The sequence below is a fragment of the Oncorhynchus keta genome, unplaced genomic scaffold, assembly GCF_023373465.1.
Source record: "Oncorhynchus keta strain PuntledgeMale-10-30-2019 unplaced genomic scaffold, Oket_V2 Un_contig_2627_pilon_pilon, whole genome shotgun sequence".
Classification (NCBI taxonomy): Eukaryota; Metazoa; Chordata; class Actinopteri; order Salmoniformes; family Salmonidae; genus Oncorhynchus; species Oncorhynchus keta.
In genome coordinates this window covers 4766-22573 of record NW_026284881.1, presented here as the reverse complement: position 1 = coordinate 22573, position 17808 = coordinate 4766, and the positions used below count along the sequence as shown (strand labels likewise).

At 41.3% G+C, this 17808-nt stretch overlaps 2 protein-coding genes across 4 annotated transcripts in view; both read right to left on the bottom strand.

The window, feature by feature from the left end:
- LOC127922572 (zinc finger protein 431-like) overlaps positions 1–5251 on the bottom strand; it is a 49741-nt gene extending 44490 nt beyond the window's left edge. Inside the window, exons 1-3 of one of the 3 annotated variants that reach the window (XM_052506419.1) lie at positions 4563–5234; positions 4099–4193; positions 3786–3963 (exon numbers count right to left, since the gene is read on the bottom strand). In XM_052506419.1, coding sequence (XP_052362379.1) covers positions 3786–3963; positions 4099–4193; positions 4563–4911 — 622 coding nt within the window. In that variant the 5' untranslated portion in view covers positions 4912–5234. Of the gene's footprint in view, positions 1–3785; positions 3964–4098; positions 4194–4562 lie in introns of all 3 variants that reach the window. The other 2 variants (XM_052506418.1, XM_052506420.1) reach the window with 2 other exon arrangements.
- Positions 5252–10665: 5414 nt separating this feature from the next.
- On the bottom strand, positions 10666–17527 carry LOC127922573 (zinc finger protein 879-like). The gene is made up of 4 exons (XM_052506421.1): positions 16860–17527; positions 16393–16490; positions 16085–16262; positions 10666–12668 (listed from the first exon to the last, which is right to left on the bottom strand). Exons 1-4 carry the CDS (start codon positions 17197–17199, stop codon positions 11953–11955), a joined length of 1332 nt encoding a protein of 443 aa, XP_052362381.1. The 5' UTR covers positions 17200–17527; the 3' UTR covers positions 10666–11952.
- Positions 17528–17808: the final 281 nt, after the last annotated feature.

The window sequence follows — 17808 nt, the reverse complement described above, 5'->3', positions numbered from 1 at the left end:
AGAACTGATATTGGAGGCGAAAGCCTGAGAAAAATCCAATCAGGAAGTGACTCTTATTTTGAAACCTCTGCGTTCCTATGCATCCCTATTGACCATTGAAAGGGATATCAACCAGATTCCTTTTTCTATAGCTTCCCTAATGTGTCTACAGTCACTAGACATAGTTTCAGGCTTTTATTTTGAAAAATGAGCGTGAACGACAACATTGCGTCAGTGGTCAGGTGGTGGCTCTCAGATTGATTTGTGCATAATAGACAAAGGCGGCCATTGTGCCTCTCGCTCCTCGTGAAAAGCCAATTGTCCTGGTTGATATATTATCAAATAGATATTTGAAAAACACCTTGAGGATTGATTATAAAAAAGGTTTGCCATGTTTCTGTCGATATTATGGATCAAATTTTGAGGTTTTTTCTCAACAAAACGTGAAGAATAAACAGAGGTATTTTGGCTATAAAAAAATCATCTTTATGGAACAAAATTAACATTTGCTGTCTCACTGGGAGTCTCGTGGGTGAAAACATCCGAAGCTCATCAAAGGTAAACTATTTAATTTGATTGCTTTTCTGATTTTCGTGACCAAGCTCCCTGCTGCTAGCTGGACATAATACTATGCTAGGCTATCGATAAACTTACACAAATGCTTGTCTTGCTTTGGCTGTAAAGCATAATTTCAAAATCTGAGATGACAGGGTGATTAACAAAAGGCTAAGCTGTGTTTCACTATATTTCACTTGTGATTTCATGAATATTAATATTTTCTAGTAAGATTTTTTGTCCGTTGCGTTATGCTAATTAGTGTAGTTGATGACAATTCTCCCGGATCCGAGAGGAGTAGTTCCAAAAGGTTAAAACACATTAAAACCTGCTAGCGGAATGTTGACAACATCCTGTGAAATTGCAGAGTGCAAAATATATTTTTTTTAATGAGAAATATTTAACTTTCATTCATTCACAAGTGCAAAGCTTAACTTCTTGTTAATCTAGCCACCGTGTCAGATCTCAAAAAGGCTTTGCGGCAAAAGCAAACCATGAGATTATCTGAGGACAGCACCCCATCAAACAAACACATGACAATCACCCCATCAAACAAACACATGACAATCATATTTCAACCCGCCAGGCGCGACAAAATCCTCAGAAATAACGATATAATTTGTGCCTTACCTTTGAAGAGCTTCTTCTGTTGGCACTCCAATATGTCCCATAAACATCACTTTAGTTCGATTAATTCCGTCGTTATATCTCCAAAATGTCCATTTATTTGGCGCGTTTGTCACGTTCTGTCCATCGTTCGTATGTGTTTTCCTTGTTTTAGTGTTGGTCAGGACGTGAGCTGGGTGGGCATTCTATGTTGTGTGTCTGGTTTGTCTATTTCTATGTTTGGCCTGATATGGTTCTCAATCCAAAATGTCCTGATTTATTTAGGTAGCCTGTTTTGTGTTGGGTTTTGTGGGTGATTGTTCCTGTCTCTGTGTTTGCACCAGATAGGACTGTTTAGGTTTTCACTTTTCTTGTTTTGTATAGTCTGTTCATGTATAGTGGTCTTTATTAAAAACATGAATAACCACCACGCTGCATTTTGGTCCGCCTCTCTTTCACCAGAAGAAAACCCTTACAGCGTTTGATTAAAAAAAAACACTGGTTCCAACTCGCCCAGCATGACTACAAAATATCTAATAAGTTACCTGTAAACGCTTTCAAACATTTCAAACAACTTTCCTAATCCAACTTTAGGTATTTTAAAACGTAAATAATCGAGAAAATTTAAGACGGGATAAACTGTGTTCAATACCGGATAAAAACAACGTGAAGCGAGTGACCTGGAGCGCGCATCAAAACATTAGAGAGCACTAGGCTGGACCCTCGTTCTGAATAGCCGAACTTCTTCATTTCTCTAAAGAAAAACATCAACCAATTTCTAAAGACTGTTGACATCTAGTGGAAGCAATAGGAACTGCAACCAAGTGCCACAGAAAAGTGCCACACAAAACCATTTGAAAACAGAGTCACCTCAACAACAAAAACTTCCTCCTGGATGGTTTGTCCTCTGGGTTTCACCTGCCAAATAAGTTATGATATACGCACAGACATTATTTTAACAGTTTTAGAAACTTTAGAGTGTTTTCTATCCAAACCTACCAATTATATGTATATCCTAGCTTCTGGGCAGGTTGCAGGTAGTTTACTTTAGGAACGCCAATCAGTTATTCAGCCAGACCTATATGCCATCTCTTTTGCCTCCCTCTTCATCATACCATTTTTAAATTTATCATCAATCCACGTGGATTTAACAGTTTTACAGTCATTTTCTTAATGGGTGCATGCTTATTAGTAACTGGGATAAGCAATTTCATGAACGTGTCAAGGGCAGCATCTGGTTGCTCGTCATTACACACCTCGGACCAACAAATATTGTTTCCATTGTTGGAATCGGCTAAACTTTGAACATGGAGACATTAAAGAAGTGATAGGAAGTGAAAGAGACTGGGTGTTATGTCAGAAGTTAATGGTTCTCTGAAGAAAGACAGATGGCTTCGGAATGTGTTGGGTGGACGAGAGGAGAGCAAAGTGTGAAACAGGGGAGACGAACATCTGTGGAATAGATGAAGGAGAGGTTGAGGTCAGGACAGATTCTCATCAGGGAGAAAGGTCTGGTATCCTGTTACTCTCTTTACTCTCTTCCTGTGGAACCATAAGATGGAAGGATTGGAGAGAAGGAGTGTCTTAAGTGAGACATATCTGGATGGAACAAATGTTGGGTTGTCTGAATTACAGATGTACAGAACCTTTGGGAATAATTAAACTTGGTTAAAGCTTCTCTAGAGTCTGTGAGTTATTTACTGTGAAATAAAATAACCTAACAACAACATAGGAATCCCCACAAACAATTGTATGATCTCTTATATAGAACATTAGGCCCAGCCTTTTGGAACTGTGGTTGTCCTAGATATGACTACTATATTGTGATCACAACAGCCGATGAATTTGGATACTGCTTTCAAACACATTCCTGCAGCAATAGTAAAGATATGATCAAAATATGTTGATGATTCAATTTCTGTACTGTTTGTAACTACTCTGGTACGTTGATTGATAAACTGAACCAAGTTGCAGGTGTAACAGTATAACTTTAGACCGTCCCCTCGCCCATACCCGGGCGTGAACCAGGGACCCTCTGCACACATCAACAACAGTCACCCACGAAGCATCGTTACCCATCGCTCCACAAAAGCCGCGGCTCTTGCAGAGCAAGGGGAACCACTACCTCAAGGTCTCAGAGCAAGTGACGTCACCGATTGAAACGCTATTTAGCGCGCACCACCGCTAACTAGCTAGCCGTTTCACATCCGTTACACAGGCACTGGTTACAGTTCGAAGCTTTCTCTTGAGTAGGCAGCCTGATCACAGCTTTCCTCCAGTATTAGATCATTAATTAACAGTGTCTTGAGTTTAGTTTGCCTGTTCTACAGTCTTGTAAAGATAGGGGGGTTGACTGGGACAGGCAATGTAACATCCATAATGTTTTATGGAATGTTTTTGTAAAACAAGCACCTTATATCAGGTCATCTTGAAACTTTCCCTCTAAAGCTAACTTTCATCAAGGTTTTATATGGTCTATCGGTTTCTCTCTTTTCATTGGCAGAATCCTTTTTCAGTGTTATGATATTCATAACATCCATATACACTACTCTTCCTGTCAACTAACAGAACTCTGCTGGTTGTCCTGGTAACAGATACCAGTGGACAGATCTATTTATTTGTTCAAACTGAACTACAGCACTTACTTTGATGAGTCAAATCTGATACTTTCTTCTCTTCTCCTCCTCTCACAGTTCCACTTAGTCCTGTTGTTTTCCTGCAGTCCACCAGCAGCACAGACAACCTCTTCATACCCAGCAGTAAGGTGCTACCGGGAGAGGCACGACACGGGGACTCCGGGAGGGAGGAAGGGCTAGCGTTGTCCTGGTAACCATAAAGAGGGGACACAGACACATACCATTATGGATGCTGATGTCACTGTTGTCATAAAGTGCTTTACAGAAACAAAGCCCAGACCCAGATAGAGCAAGCTGTATGCTAGACCAGACCAAGCTGTACCATCTGGTGTTCTGAAATGGAGAGACTCTTCTCTGCCTCGTCAGCATCAGGATGTTGAGGCTCCCCAGAGGATCCACGATAGTCATGTCTCTCTCCTGTGTTAACGAGAACATCAAACAGATGGTGAACTTATTACCATCATCAATTATTACTGTCTATTACAGTCATAGGGTCTTATCAGAGGCATTAATATCTCTAAATTAATTGGGTGCCTTTTGTGTCCCTTTGATATTTTAAGTATAAATTATGCTCCATTATTACATTTTAAAAGCCTGTTATATATAATTAAATCTAATTTCAAAGTCCCAAAAATACATGTAACAATGGCAGATTGACCCTTTAACAATTTATATAGTACTGAACATCACATTGAAGTGAATAACCTAAGTAGAATGACCCTTAAAAACCACACATTAGTTCAACAACGGCATAGTTTGTGCCCCTGTTTTTAAGACAGTACTCACTGGTGTTAATCTGATATTCTGTCTCCTCCTCTTTCACTCCCAAAACGTCTTCCTCCTTCACCTTTACTGAGATAGAACCTTTTAGAGAGGAAGAGGATGCTTTCTCTTCTTTCCCTATAACAGCCTCCTCTTCCTCCTTTTTCATTCTGAAAGGTTCTTTCTCTCCTTTCACTGTAATATCCTCCTCTTCGTCTTTCACGACAATGTTCAGCGCCAGAGCTTCTTTCTCTCCTTTCACTGTAATATCCTCCTCTTCGTCTTTCACGACAATGTTCAGCGCCAGAGCTTCTTTCTCCGGACAGCAGACATCCTCTTCTTCAGCAGGGGATGAGTAGTTTAATGAGCTCATGGTCAGGGATGTTAGCTAGCTAGTTAGCATTAGCGAATAGCCTAGTGCTAGGCTCAGTATCAATCTTTAACAAATTTGCAACTTGAACAAGCAAATTAGGTTCAAGTTAACGTCAACTGAAATGTGTTTTATACACTGCGATTAGCTAATGTACATTAACATGGCCTAAAACGTCAATCTTTCAGTTTTATCTTGTCTAGCAAGCTACCGACGTGGTTGAAATAGTATCCGTGTTGTTGTTCCTGAAGAAGCGTCCGTCCAGTCCATTATACGTCACGCAAGAAGCATCACCTGAAAGACGCTCGTCGCCATCTGCTGGCTGGAGTGGGTAACGCAGTTTGGAAACAATAGTTACTACACTTTTTGTATTGGAAAGAACGTCATAATTATTTAACAATAAGCTGATATATTTTCTCTTACGTCTTACAACTAATACTTTCCTGTACACAGACGTAGAAGCGTAATATGAATATGTAGATGATGCATAAATACTTCCATGAATAGGAAGTGTGTTTATACACATTTAATCTGTACATTTTAAATCTAGATGTGACCATACTATTCCCTTAAAGCTACGCTACAAAGCTACAACAGGTGTAGACATTACCGTGAAATTCTTACTGACAAGCCCTTAACCAACAATGTAGTTAAGAAAAATAAGAGGTAAGAAAAAAAGTTACACAATAAAAAAACTATACCGTGGCTACAGAGTCAATGTGGAGGCTGTATACAGGAGGTACCAGTACAGAGTCAATGTGGGGGCTATATACAGGGGGAACCAGTACAGAGTCAATGTGGGGGCTATATACAGGGGGTACCAGTACAGAGTCAATGTGGGGGCTATATACAGGGGGAACCAGTACAGAGTCAATGTGGAGGCTATATACAGGAGGTACCAGTACAGAGTCAATGTGGAGGCTATATACAGGAGGTACCGGTACAGAGTCAATGTGGAGGCTTTACACAGGAGATACCAGTACAGAGTCAATGTGAAGGCTATATACAGGGGGTACCAGTACAGAGTCATAGTGGAGGCTATATACAGGGGGTACCGGTACAGAGTCAATGTGGAGGCTATATACAGGGGGTACCAGTACAGAGTCAATGTGGAGACTATATACTGGGGGTACCAGTACAGAGTCAATGTGGCGGCTATATACAGGGGGTACCAGTACAGAGTCAATGTGGAGGCTATATACAGGGGGTACCAGTACAGAGTCAATGTGGAGGCTATATACAGGGGGTACCAGTACAGAGACAATGTACTGAGGTACAGATCAGGAGCAGGTGTTGAAATAAAATACATACATCTTTATACAGTTTGATTTAATGCGGCTTAATGACCAAAAGCACAATTCTATTTTTGTAAACATGAGACAGAGCAGAATGTGGCCACCTTTCGAGACAGGATTGTGTCACGGATCTGGGGAAGTGGACCAAAGCATTTCTGCAGCATTGAAGTTCCTAAAGAACACAGTGGCCGTCATCATTCTTAAATGGAAAGTTTGGAAGTTTGGAACCACCAAGACTTCCTAGTGCTGGCCGCCCAGCCAAACTGAACAATTGGGGGAGAAGGGCCTTGGTCAGGGACGTTACTGAGAACCCGATGGTCACTCTGACAGAGCTCAAGAGTTCCTCTGTGGAGATGGGAGAACCTTCCAGAAGGACAACCATCTCTGCAGCACTCCACCAATTTGGCCTTTTTGGTAGAGTGGCCAGACGGAAGCCACTTCTTAGTAAAAGGCACATGAAAGTCTGTATGGAGTTTGCCAAAAGGCACCTAAAGGACTCTCAGACCATGAGAAACAAGATTCTCTGATCTGATGAAACCAAGATTGAACTCTTTGGCCTGAATGCCAAGTCTGGAGGAAACCTGGCATCATCCCTACAGTGAATCGTGGTGGTGGCAATATCATGGTGTTGGGATATTTTTCAGCGGCAGGGACTGGGAGACTAGTCAGGATCGAGGGAAAGATGTACGGAGCAAAGTACAGAGAGATAATTGATGAAAACCTGCTCAAGAGCACTCAGGACCTCAGACTGGGGCAAAGGTTCACCTTCCAACAGGACAACGACCCTAAGCACACAGCGAAGACAACATAGAAGTGGCTTTGGGACAAGTCTCTGAATGTCCTTGAGAGGCCCAGCCAGAGCCCGGATTTGAACCTGATCGAACAACTGTGAAGAAATCCTAAAATAGCTGCGCAGTGACGCTCTCCATCCAAACTGACAAATCTTGAGAGGATCTGCAGAGAAGAATGGGAGAAACTCCACAAATACAGGGGTGCCAAGATTGTAGTGTCATACCCAAGGTGGCTTGAGGCTATAATCACTGCCAAAGGTGCTTCAACAAAGCACTGAGTAAAGGTTCTGAATACTTATTTAAATGTGATATTTCAGTTTTAATTTTAAAATGCATTTGCATACATTTCTAATCCTGTTTTTTGCTTCGTCATTATAGGGTGTTGTTGTGCAGATTCATGAGGAAAACCTCCCAATTGAATCCATTTTAGAATATTCCAGTAAATTCAGGAAGTAAACTGAAAATTCCAATTCTCTTCTATGGTTTTCAATGAGGAAAATGTGGAATTTGGTTTACTTTCTGAATTGACTGGAATTGAAATGGAATTTACTCCAACCCTTGTTTTACTACAAATCTGTCAACGTCATCATTTAGTCAATCGATGTTATAATGCATAAAGCTCACAGATGTGATTGTTCTCATTCAGAGTAAATTATTCTAATTGAATAAAACAGAATTAAACAAATCAAATGTATTATGCACCTGAGTAACTTCAACAACCTGGTTGATTCTTTGCTCAACAACACTGACTGTGAATCAATCTGGTTGATTCTCTGGTTGATTCTCTACTCAACAACACTGACTGTGAATCAATCTGGTTGATTCTCTGGTTGATTCTCTGCTCAACAACACTGACTGTGAATCAATCTGGTTGATTCTCTGGTTGATTCTCTGCTCAACAACACTGATCGTGTCAAACTTTGTTTTGTATCCAGGCTGTCACTTCTGTCATCAGCTACTAACACCAGTGCTGCACCTTTGTCCTTGTCCCTGGATGACGGATTCCTGCTCCCTCTTCCATAGTGAGAACACTGATGGCTCAACATGGTTTTCTGAGAGACTGGATGACGGCTTCCTGCTCCCTCTTCCATAGTGGGAACACTGATGGCTCAACATGGGCTTCCTGGTTATGAAAGAAAGTGTGGTGGTCAATGGTAGCCTCTCCCATTGTTTGAAGCAGTTGTAGTCTTTGTTGGCATGTATCCAGACCACAGAATGGTAGTAGAAAGGAGCCTGTTCCCTGCATGCTTCCTCACAATCATTGTCTGGATCGACCACTCCCCCACCTGACCACAGGACCAGAATTGCTGTCGGATCTTCATTCCTACAGCCTTCATCTCTGTCCCCGGAGTCTCTTCACTGTCTGATCTTCATTCCTACAGCCTTCATCTCTGTCCCCGGAGTCTCTTCACTGTCTGATCTTCATTCCTACAGCCTTCATCACCATCCCCGGAGTCTCTTCACTGTCTGATCTTCATTCCTACAGCCTTCATCACCATCCCCGGAGTCTCTTCACTGTCTGATCTTCATTCCTACAGCCTTCATCACCATCCCTGGAGTCTCTTCACTGAGTAAGTAAAGATAGTATAAGAAACCTCTCCCATTCTACTTGTCTATTATCTTTGTTTAGAAATAGTCATTTGTGTGACCTAATGATTTTCCCTACAATTTATTTTAAGGATTTAGAAATATAGAAATGGTAGAACGAGGAATGTCAGAGTCTGGAATATAAATATATACAGTTGGTTTACAATGTATATGATGGTGTGTCTAGACATTATGGACCGTATATGAATATAAAAGGTGTGTACAGCAGTAGTTATATAGGATGAGCCTTGACTAGAATACAGGGTGGAGTACTGGGGGGTAGACGGCTAGTAACAGTGACTGAGTTCAGGGCAGGGTACTGGGCAGAGGCCGGCTAGAGGTGACTATTTAACAGTCTGATGACCTGGAGATAGACCACACATTAACTATTGTGGTGGCAGCATCATGTTATGGGTATGCTTGTCGCCGGCAGGGACTGGGGAGTTTGTCAGGATCAAAAGAAATATGAAAAGAGCAAAGTGTAGACTTTGTATAGGCACTGTTCAGCCTTAACTGTGGAGTGACCCTATAAAATGGGATATCAGCCAACTCAGTGACAACTACAGAATACAACAATGTATAGTTTACACAAATATTAGTCTCTTAGCTCTTATTGCAGGACATTGACTGTGGTACATCACCTCCCCAATCAACCTATTGTGTGTATTGAAAATTCATATAGGACTGTACAGCTAGCTAACTGGCTACTGATCAACCTATTGTGTGTATTGAACATTCATATTGAACAGCCTTACCTATAGAGTAGCACCACCACCCATCAGCCCATTCTCTTCTTGATGTCAAAGCTGCAGTGTATTGTTGCTATAGGAGTTTATGATTAATAATTATATTTACTTCAAGACACACTAAGATGTCACCATACTATTCATTTAAAGCCCCTCTGTCAGATATAAATCATCAGAGTGGGAAACCAACTGACATGGAAACAATGGAGCAAATGTATCACTATCAGAGGGTTGTATTATGACATCATATAGAACTACTCAGACATTCCAAATATCATTTGATTATCAGAGGGGTGTATTATGACATCATATAGAACTAGTCAGACATTCCAAATATCATTTGATTATCAGAGGGGTGTATTATGACATCATATAGAACTACTCAGACATTCCAAATATCATTTGATTATCAGAGGGGTGTATTATGACATCATATAGAACTACTCAGACATTCCAAATCAGGCTTCATCCACATCATGAAGGTGGATATTGATCCAACCATTTCAAAAGTAATGACTGGGCTGATGGAAACAGGTTATGCCTGAACAATTTTATAAAAGCCGACAAACTATATGTTAGTTTGTTTGACATGGTGGGGACTTTTTGTGTCAGTAAAAATGTATAAGCGAGAAATGGAGGTGGAAACTCCTTTATGAGCAAATATTTATATAATAACCATCACATCTTAGTTAACTTGGAGTCACGTGATGATATGTTGTGTGGTCCTCCCACTACGACTTGGGAACCCATGTAGTTTATTAGGCTACAGATGAAATAAGTTATGAACTTCACAGGGTGGTGAAAGTGCACGTGATGAGCTTGATGCTCCTTTCCAATACATTTTGAGGGTCTTATTCTGGTGACATGATGATCGATGCTTAGCTGCCATTTGACAAATAAAATAATATCTCTCTCATCCATAATAATCTCATCATGTAGGTAGCCTACCAACACTGTATCTATGAGCTGCTGGCTACAGTGCACGGGACAAGATAATTTTTGCTATGTAATGCAAGTTTTGTTAAACCATCAGTAGAGTTGAAAATGCGATGGAAACCATTGGGAATTTAACAGCAAAAGTTATTTATTTGTCACGCAAAGCCTTTAATCTGCAATAAACCTGTTTGATAGAAACATTTCTGGTGGGAAAATGTATATATTGTTTTATGCGATTTGAGAATATTCACATGAAAATCTGTCTCAAATTACATGGAAACTTAGCTACTAAGGTGGATATATAAAGTGGAACGAGGAACTCTTCTTTGAGACAATGATAAACAGCAATCCTTGGGAGAGTTGTGGTGGATATTATAAAATAAGGATCTGCTGGAGTCCAAGTCAAACCAAGATTCTTTATTTCTGAGCTCAGAGAGAATAACAGAGTTACACAGCGCAGTGTAGACAGTCTGAATTCCTGAAGCATTGAGTGATGAGCACATATCTTTATAGTTTCCTGTTCCTGGGAGGGACTTTATTCATACAAGGACACAGGTGTAAATTGATTTGCAACACAGGATGATACTCCCAAGAACAGGAGCTTATAATAGGACAGTTTCACAAGGTTAGTCACATACTCAGTTGTGGACACACAAACAACTAACATTTTCCATTACAGAGTCTGAACATTTTCATTTCATTAAATCATCAGTGGGCCAACAATGCAAATGTCAACAATGGAACTAATGCATCACATCCAAATATCACTTGATTATCTGTAGTGCTGGAGGAATGACACACCCAGATAAACACACAGTCAGAGTTGAAAAAATGACCATTTAAACACATGGAATCTGATCTATCCTACATTTGAACACAAGAAAACTGATTTACATTATATTCAAACTGACATGCTCCATATTGTCACGATGTGGCCTTTTCTGGGTATAGATTGTGGCTTCCCCCTCTCCTACAACCAGGTTCTGTTATCTCAGGTCGTAACTACCTGGCGGAGACTCCCGCCCCCTTTTCATACAGAGAGAGACCACAGAGTGAACAAAGGAATTCACATGGCCGAACTCCTAAATCCCCAAAATGGCAAAATTAAACTATATGTCCACCTTTGAGAGTGTGGGAAGGGTCTGTGGACACTTAAGGGACAGTTATGTTGAGTGTGTTTCATTTGGTGACCTTAGAGAGGACTGGAAACACATAACTATGTCTCAATGTGTACATTTCTCAATTATGGGGTTTGCATCTAATTCTTGTATAAAATGAATGAGTAAAGATGCAACTATATATGAAATGATGTAATGTGATGTTAAACCTTCAATGTGAGAGAATTGTATTCCTTTAAAAGTGTAACTAAGTCATTGGTCCCCGAGGGCACAGACAAGATCTGGCGTCATGGAACCGCCTATCCTATTGTTTAGAATAAAAGCCCCTCCTAAAAAAAAATCCTCTTCAGGATTCATCCTCTTCCCTTTGTCCACCAAGCCGTCATATCAGCTTAGCCCAGTAGGAGAAGTCATTATTCTCTCCTGTGTGGATTCACACATGTTTTTTACGCTACTGATGAGTAAAAAGCCTTCCCCCCAGTCTGAACATTTGTAAGGCTTCTCCCCCGTGTGCGGTCTCATGTCTTCTTTCAGGTGTCCTAATTGGGTAAAAACACATTGCACGCTGGGATCAGTGGTAAGATTTCTCACCTGTGTGAATTCGCTCGTGCTCTTTCAGGCTTCCTGACCGGCTAAAACTCTTTCCACACTGGGCGCAACGGAAAGGCTTCTCCCCTGTGTGTATTCGCAAATGATCTTTGAGGGTGTCTAACCGCTTAAAACTCTTTCCACACTGGGAGCAATGGTGAGGCTTCGCTCCTGTGTGTATCCTCTCATGTCTTTTCATGTTAACTAAATGGTTAAAACTCTTTCCACAATGGGAACAGTAGTAAGGCTTCTCCCCTGTGTGAATTCGCTCATGAGCTTCCAGCTTAACTAACGCTGTAAAACTCTTTCCACACTGGGAGCAGTGGTATGGCTTCTCCCCTGTGTGTATTCTCCCATGTCTTTTCATGTTTCCTAACTGGTTAAAACTATTTCCACACTGGCCACAATGGTACGGCTTCTCTCCTGAGTGTATTCGCTCATGAGCTTTCAGGCTTCCTAACAGGCTAAAACTCTTTCCACACTGGCCGCAATGGTATGGCTTCTCTCCCGTGTGTATTCGCTCATGAGCTTTGAGGCTTCCTAACCGGCTAAAACTATTTCCACACTGGGTGCAATGGTACAGCTTCTCTCCTGTGTGTGTCCTCTCAGGTCTTTTCAGGCTTCCTAACTTGATCTGGGAACAGAGGTGTCGTCTTGATGTTGTGGTGGTCTTTGGTTCCTCCAAGTTTGGTTTTCCTCCTGCCAAAGACAGTGTTTATATAAAAAGAGACCAGAATGAAACCTCCACTCTCCAATTTTTTGTAAATGTGTTTACATTGCTTTGCCATCCACGTGACAGGTGTAGCATATCAAAAAGCTGATTAAACAGCATAACACAGGTGTACCTTGTGCTGGGGACACTAAAAAGCCACTCTAAAATGTACAGTTGTCACACAACACAATGCCACAGATGTCTCAAGTTTTGAGGGAGTGTGCAAATGGATTAGGGACTGCAGGAATATCCACTGGAGCTGCTACCAGAGAATTGAATGTTGCATTCTCTACCATCAGCCGCCTACAATGTCTTTTTAGAGAATTTGGAAGTCCGTCCAACAGGCCTCACAACCGCAGATCGAGGACCTCCAGATCGTCTGAGATCAGCCACCCAGACATCTGATGAAACTGAGGAGTATTTATCCTTGAGGACTATTTAACAAAGCCCTTTTGCGGGGAAAACTAATTCTGATTCGCTGGGCCTGGCTCCCAAGTGGGTGGGCTTACGCCCCAACAGATCCACTAAATGCGCCCCTGCCCAGTCATGTGAAGTCCATAGATTAGGGCCTAATAAATGTATTTACGTTGACTACTTTCCTAATTTGAACTGTAAATCATTGAAATTGTTGTTTTCATATCTGTTCAGTATATACATACAGTGGAGAGAACAAGTATTTGATACACTGCCGATTATGCAGGTTTTCCTACTTACAAAGCACGTAGAGGCCAGTAAGTTTTTATCATAGATACACTTCAACTGTGAGAGACGGAATCTAAAAATTGTAAAAATCCAGAAAATCACATTGTATGATTTTTAAGTAATTAATTTGCATTTTATTGCATGACATAAGTACTTGATCACCTACCAACCAGTAAGAATTCCAGCTCTCACAGACCTGTTAGTTTTTCTTTAAGGATCCCTCCTGTTCTCCACTCATTACCTGTATTAACTGCACCTGTTTGAACTTGTTACCTGTATAAAAGACACCTGTCCACACACTCAAACAGACTCCAACCTCTCCACAATGGCCAAGACCAGAGAGGGTGTAAGGACATCAGGGATAAAATTGTAGACCTGCACAAGGCTGGGATGGGCTACAGGACAATAGGCAAGCAGCTTGGTGAGAAGGCAACAACTGTTGGCGCAATTATTAGAAAATAATTAGTAACACACTATGCCGTCATGGATTAAAATCCTGCAGCGCACGCAAGGTACTCCCTGCTCAAGCCAGCGCATGTCCAGGCCCGTCTGAAGTTTGCCAATGACCATCTGGATGATCCAGAGGAGGAATGGGAGAAGGTTATGTGGTATGATGAGACAAAAATAGAGCTTTTTGGTCTAAACTCCACTCGCCGTGTTTGGAGGAAGAAGAAGGATGAGTACAACACCAAGAACACCATCCCAACCGTGAAGAATGGAGGTGGAAACATCATTCTTTGGGGATGGATGGGGCCATGAGGGGAGGATGGATGGGGCCATGATCTTGGCCAACAACCTCCTTCCCTCAGTAAGAGTATTGAAGATGGGTCGTGGCTGGGTCTTCCAGCATGACAACGACCCGAAACACTCAGCCAGGGCAACTAAGGAGTGGCTCCGTGAAGCAACTCAAGGTCCTGGAGTGGCCTAGCCAGTCTCCAGACCTGAACCCAATAGAAAATCGTTGGAGCGAGCTGAAAGTCCGTATTGCCCAGCGACAGCCCTGAAACCTGAAGGATCTGGAGAAGGTCTGTATGGAGGAGTGGGCCAAAATCCCTGCTGCAGTGTGTGCAAACCTGGTCAAGAACTACAGGAAACATATGGTCTCTGTAATTGCAAACAAAGGTTTCTGTACCAAACATTAAGTTATGCTTTTCTGATGTATCACACACTTATGTCATGCACTAAAATGCAAATTAATTACTTAAAAATCATACAATGTGATTTCCTTGATTTTTGTTTTAGATTCCATCTCTCACAGTTGAAGTGTACATATGATAAAAAAATTACAGACCTCTACATGCTTTGTAAGTAGGAAAACCTGCAAAATCGGCAGTGTGTTAAATACTTGTTCTCCCCACTGTGTATAGAGAACCAGTCAAAGGTGGACACACCTACTCATTCAAGGGTTTTTCTTTATTTTTCAAAACTATTTTCTACATTGTAGAATAATAGTGAAGACATCAAAACTATGAAATGACACAAATGGAATCATGTAGTAAACAAAAAAAGTGTTAAACAAATCAAAATATATTTTATATTTGAGATTCTTCAAAGTAGCCACCCTTTGTCTTGATGACAGCTTTGCACACTCTTGGCATTCTCTCAACCAGCTTCATAGTCATCTGGAAAGCATTTCAATTAACAGGTGCCTTGTTTAAATATTAATGTGTTTTTCCTTCTTAGTGCGTTTGAGCCAATCAGTTGTCTTGTGACAAGTTAAAGGGGTATACAGAAGACAGCCCTATTTGGTAAAAGACCAAGTCCAAATGGCTCAAATAAGCAAAGAGAAACAACAGTCCATCATTACTTGAAGACATGGTCAGTCAATACCGAATATTTCAAGAACTTTGAAAGTTTCTTGAAGTACAGTCGCAAAAAACATCAAAAGCTACGATGAAACTGGCTCTCATGAGGACCTCCACAGGAAAGGAAGACCCAGTTACTTCATTTACTTACCAGCCTCAGAAATTGCAGCCCAAATAAATGATTTACAGAGTTCAATTAAGAGACACATCTCAACATCAACTGTTCAGAGGAGACTGTGTGAATCAAGAAGCATGAGCAATGGACCGGTGGAAATCTGTCCTTTGGTCTGATGAGTCCAAATTTGAGATTTCCGGTTCCAACCGACATGTCTGTGAGACGCAGAGTAGGTGAACGGATGATCTCCACATGTGTGTTTCCCACCGGGAAGCATTGATGAGCTTTCATGAGTGATGGTGCTTTGCTGGTGACACTGTGATTTATTTAGAATTCAAGTCACACTTAACCAGCATCGCTACCACAGCATTCTGCAGCGATACACCATCCCATCTGGTTTGCGCTTAGCGGGACTATCATTTGTTTTTCAACAGGACAATGACCCAACCACAACCAGGCTGTGTAAGTGCTATTTGACCAAGAAGGAGAGTGATGGAGTGCTACATCAGATGACCTGGCCTCCACAATCACCTGACCTCAACCCAAATTGAGATGAATTGAGATGAGTTGGACCGCAGAGTGACGGAAAAGTAGCCAACATGTGCCCAGCATATGTGGGAACTCCTTCAAGACTGTTGGAAAAGCATTCCAGGTTAAGCTGGTTGAGAGAATACCAAGAGTGTGCAAAGTTGTTTTTGTTTTAGTCGGGGACAGCCTTATTGGGAACAGATACCAATGGGCAGATCTATTTTATTTATTAAAACTAAACTACAGCACTTACTCTGATGTGTCAAATCTGATCCTTTCTTCTCTTCTCCTCCTCTCACAGTTCCACTCAGCCCTGTTGTTTTCCTGCAGTCCACCAGCAGCACAGACAACCTCTTCATACCCAGCAGTAACGTGCTACCGGGAGAGGCACGACACAGGGACTCCGGGAGGGCGGAAGGGCTAGCGTTGTCCTGGTAACCATAAAGAGGGGACACAGACGCACATCATTATGGATGCTGATGTCACTGTTGTCATAAAGTGCTCTACAGAAACACAGACCCAGAGAGAGCAAGCTGTATGCTAGACCAGACCAAGCTGTACCATCTGGTGTTCTGATCTGGAGAGACTCTTCTCTGTCTCGTCAGCATCAGGATGTTGTTGAGGCTCCCCAGAGGATCCACGATAGTCATGTCTCTCTCCTGTTTGAACGAGAACATCAAACAGATGGTGAACTTATTACCATCATCAATTATTACTGTCTATTACAGTCATGGGGTCTTATCAGAGGCATTAATATCTCTAAATTAATTGGGTGCCTTTTGTGTCCCTTTGATATTGAAAGTATAAATTATGCTCCATTGTTACATTTTGAAAGCCTGTTATATATAATTAAATCTCATTTAACAGTCCCAAAAATATATGTAGCAATGGCAGATTGACCCTTTAACAATTTATATAATACTGAACATCATATTGAAGTGTAGAACTTCAGTAGAATGCCACTTAAAAACCACACATTAGTTCAACAACGGCATAGTTTGTGCCCCTGTTTTTAGGACAGTACTCACTGGTGTTAATCTGATATTCTGTCTCCTCCTCTTTCACTCCCAAAACGTCTTCCTCCTTCACCTTTACTGAGATAGAACCTTTTAGAGAGGAAGAGTATGCTTTCTCTTCTTTCCCTATAACAGCCTCCTCTTCCATTCTGAAAGGTTGTTTCTCTCCTTTCACTGTAATATTCTCCTCTTCGTCTTTCACGACAATGTTCAGCGCCAGAGCTTCTTTCTCTCCTTTCACTGTAATATCCTCCTCTTCGTCTTTCACGACAATGTTCAGCGCCAGAGCTTCTTTCTCCGGACAGCAGACATCCACTTCTTTAGCAGGGGATGAGTAGTTTAATGAGCTCATGGTCAGGGATGTTAGCTAGCTAGTTAGCATTAGCGAATAGCCTAGTGCTCGGCTCAGTATCAATCTTTAACAAATTTGCAAATTGAACAAGCACATTAGATTCAAGTTAACGTCAACTGAAATGTGTTTTAAACACTGGGATTAGCTAATGTACATTTACATGGCCGAAAACGTCAATCTTTCAGTTTTATGTTGGCGAGCAAGCTACCGACCTGGTTGAAATAGTATCCGTGTTGTTGTTCCTGAAGAAGCGTCCGTCCAGTCCATTATACGTCACGCTAGAAGCATCACCTGAAAGACGCTCGTCGCCATCTGCTGGCTGGAGTGGGTAACGCAGTTTGGAAACAATAGTTACTACACTTTCTGTATTGGAAAGAACGTCATAATTATTTAACAATAAGCTGATATATTTTCTCTTACATCTTACAACTAATACTTTCCTGTACACAGACGTAGAAGCGTAATATGAATATGTAGATGATGAATAAATACCTCCATGAATAGGAAGTGTGTTTATACGCATTTACTCTGTTAATTGTTTATCTAGATGTGACCATACTATTCCCTTAAAGCTACGCTACAAAGCTACAACAGGTGTAGACATTACCG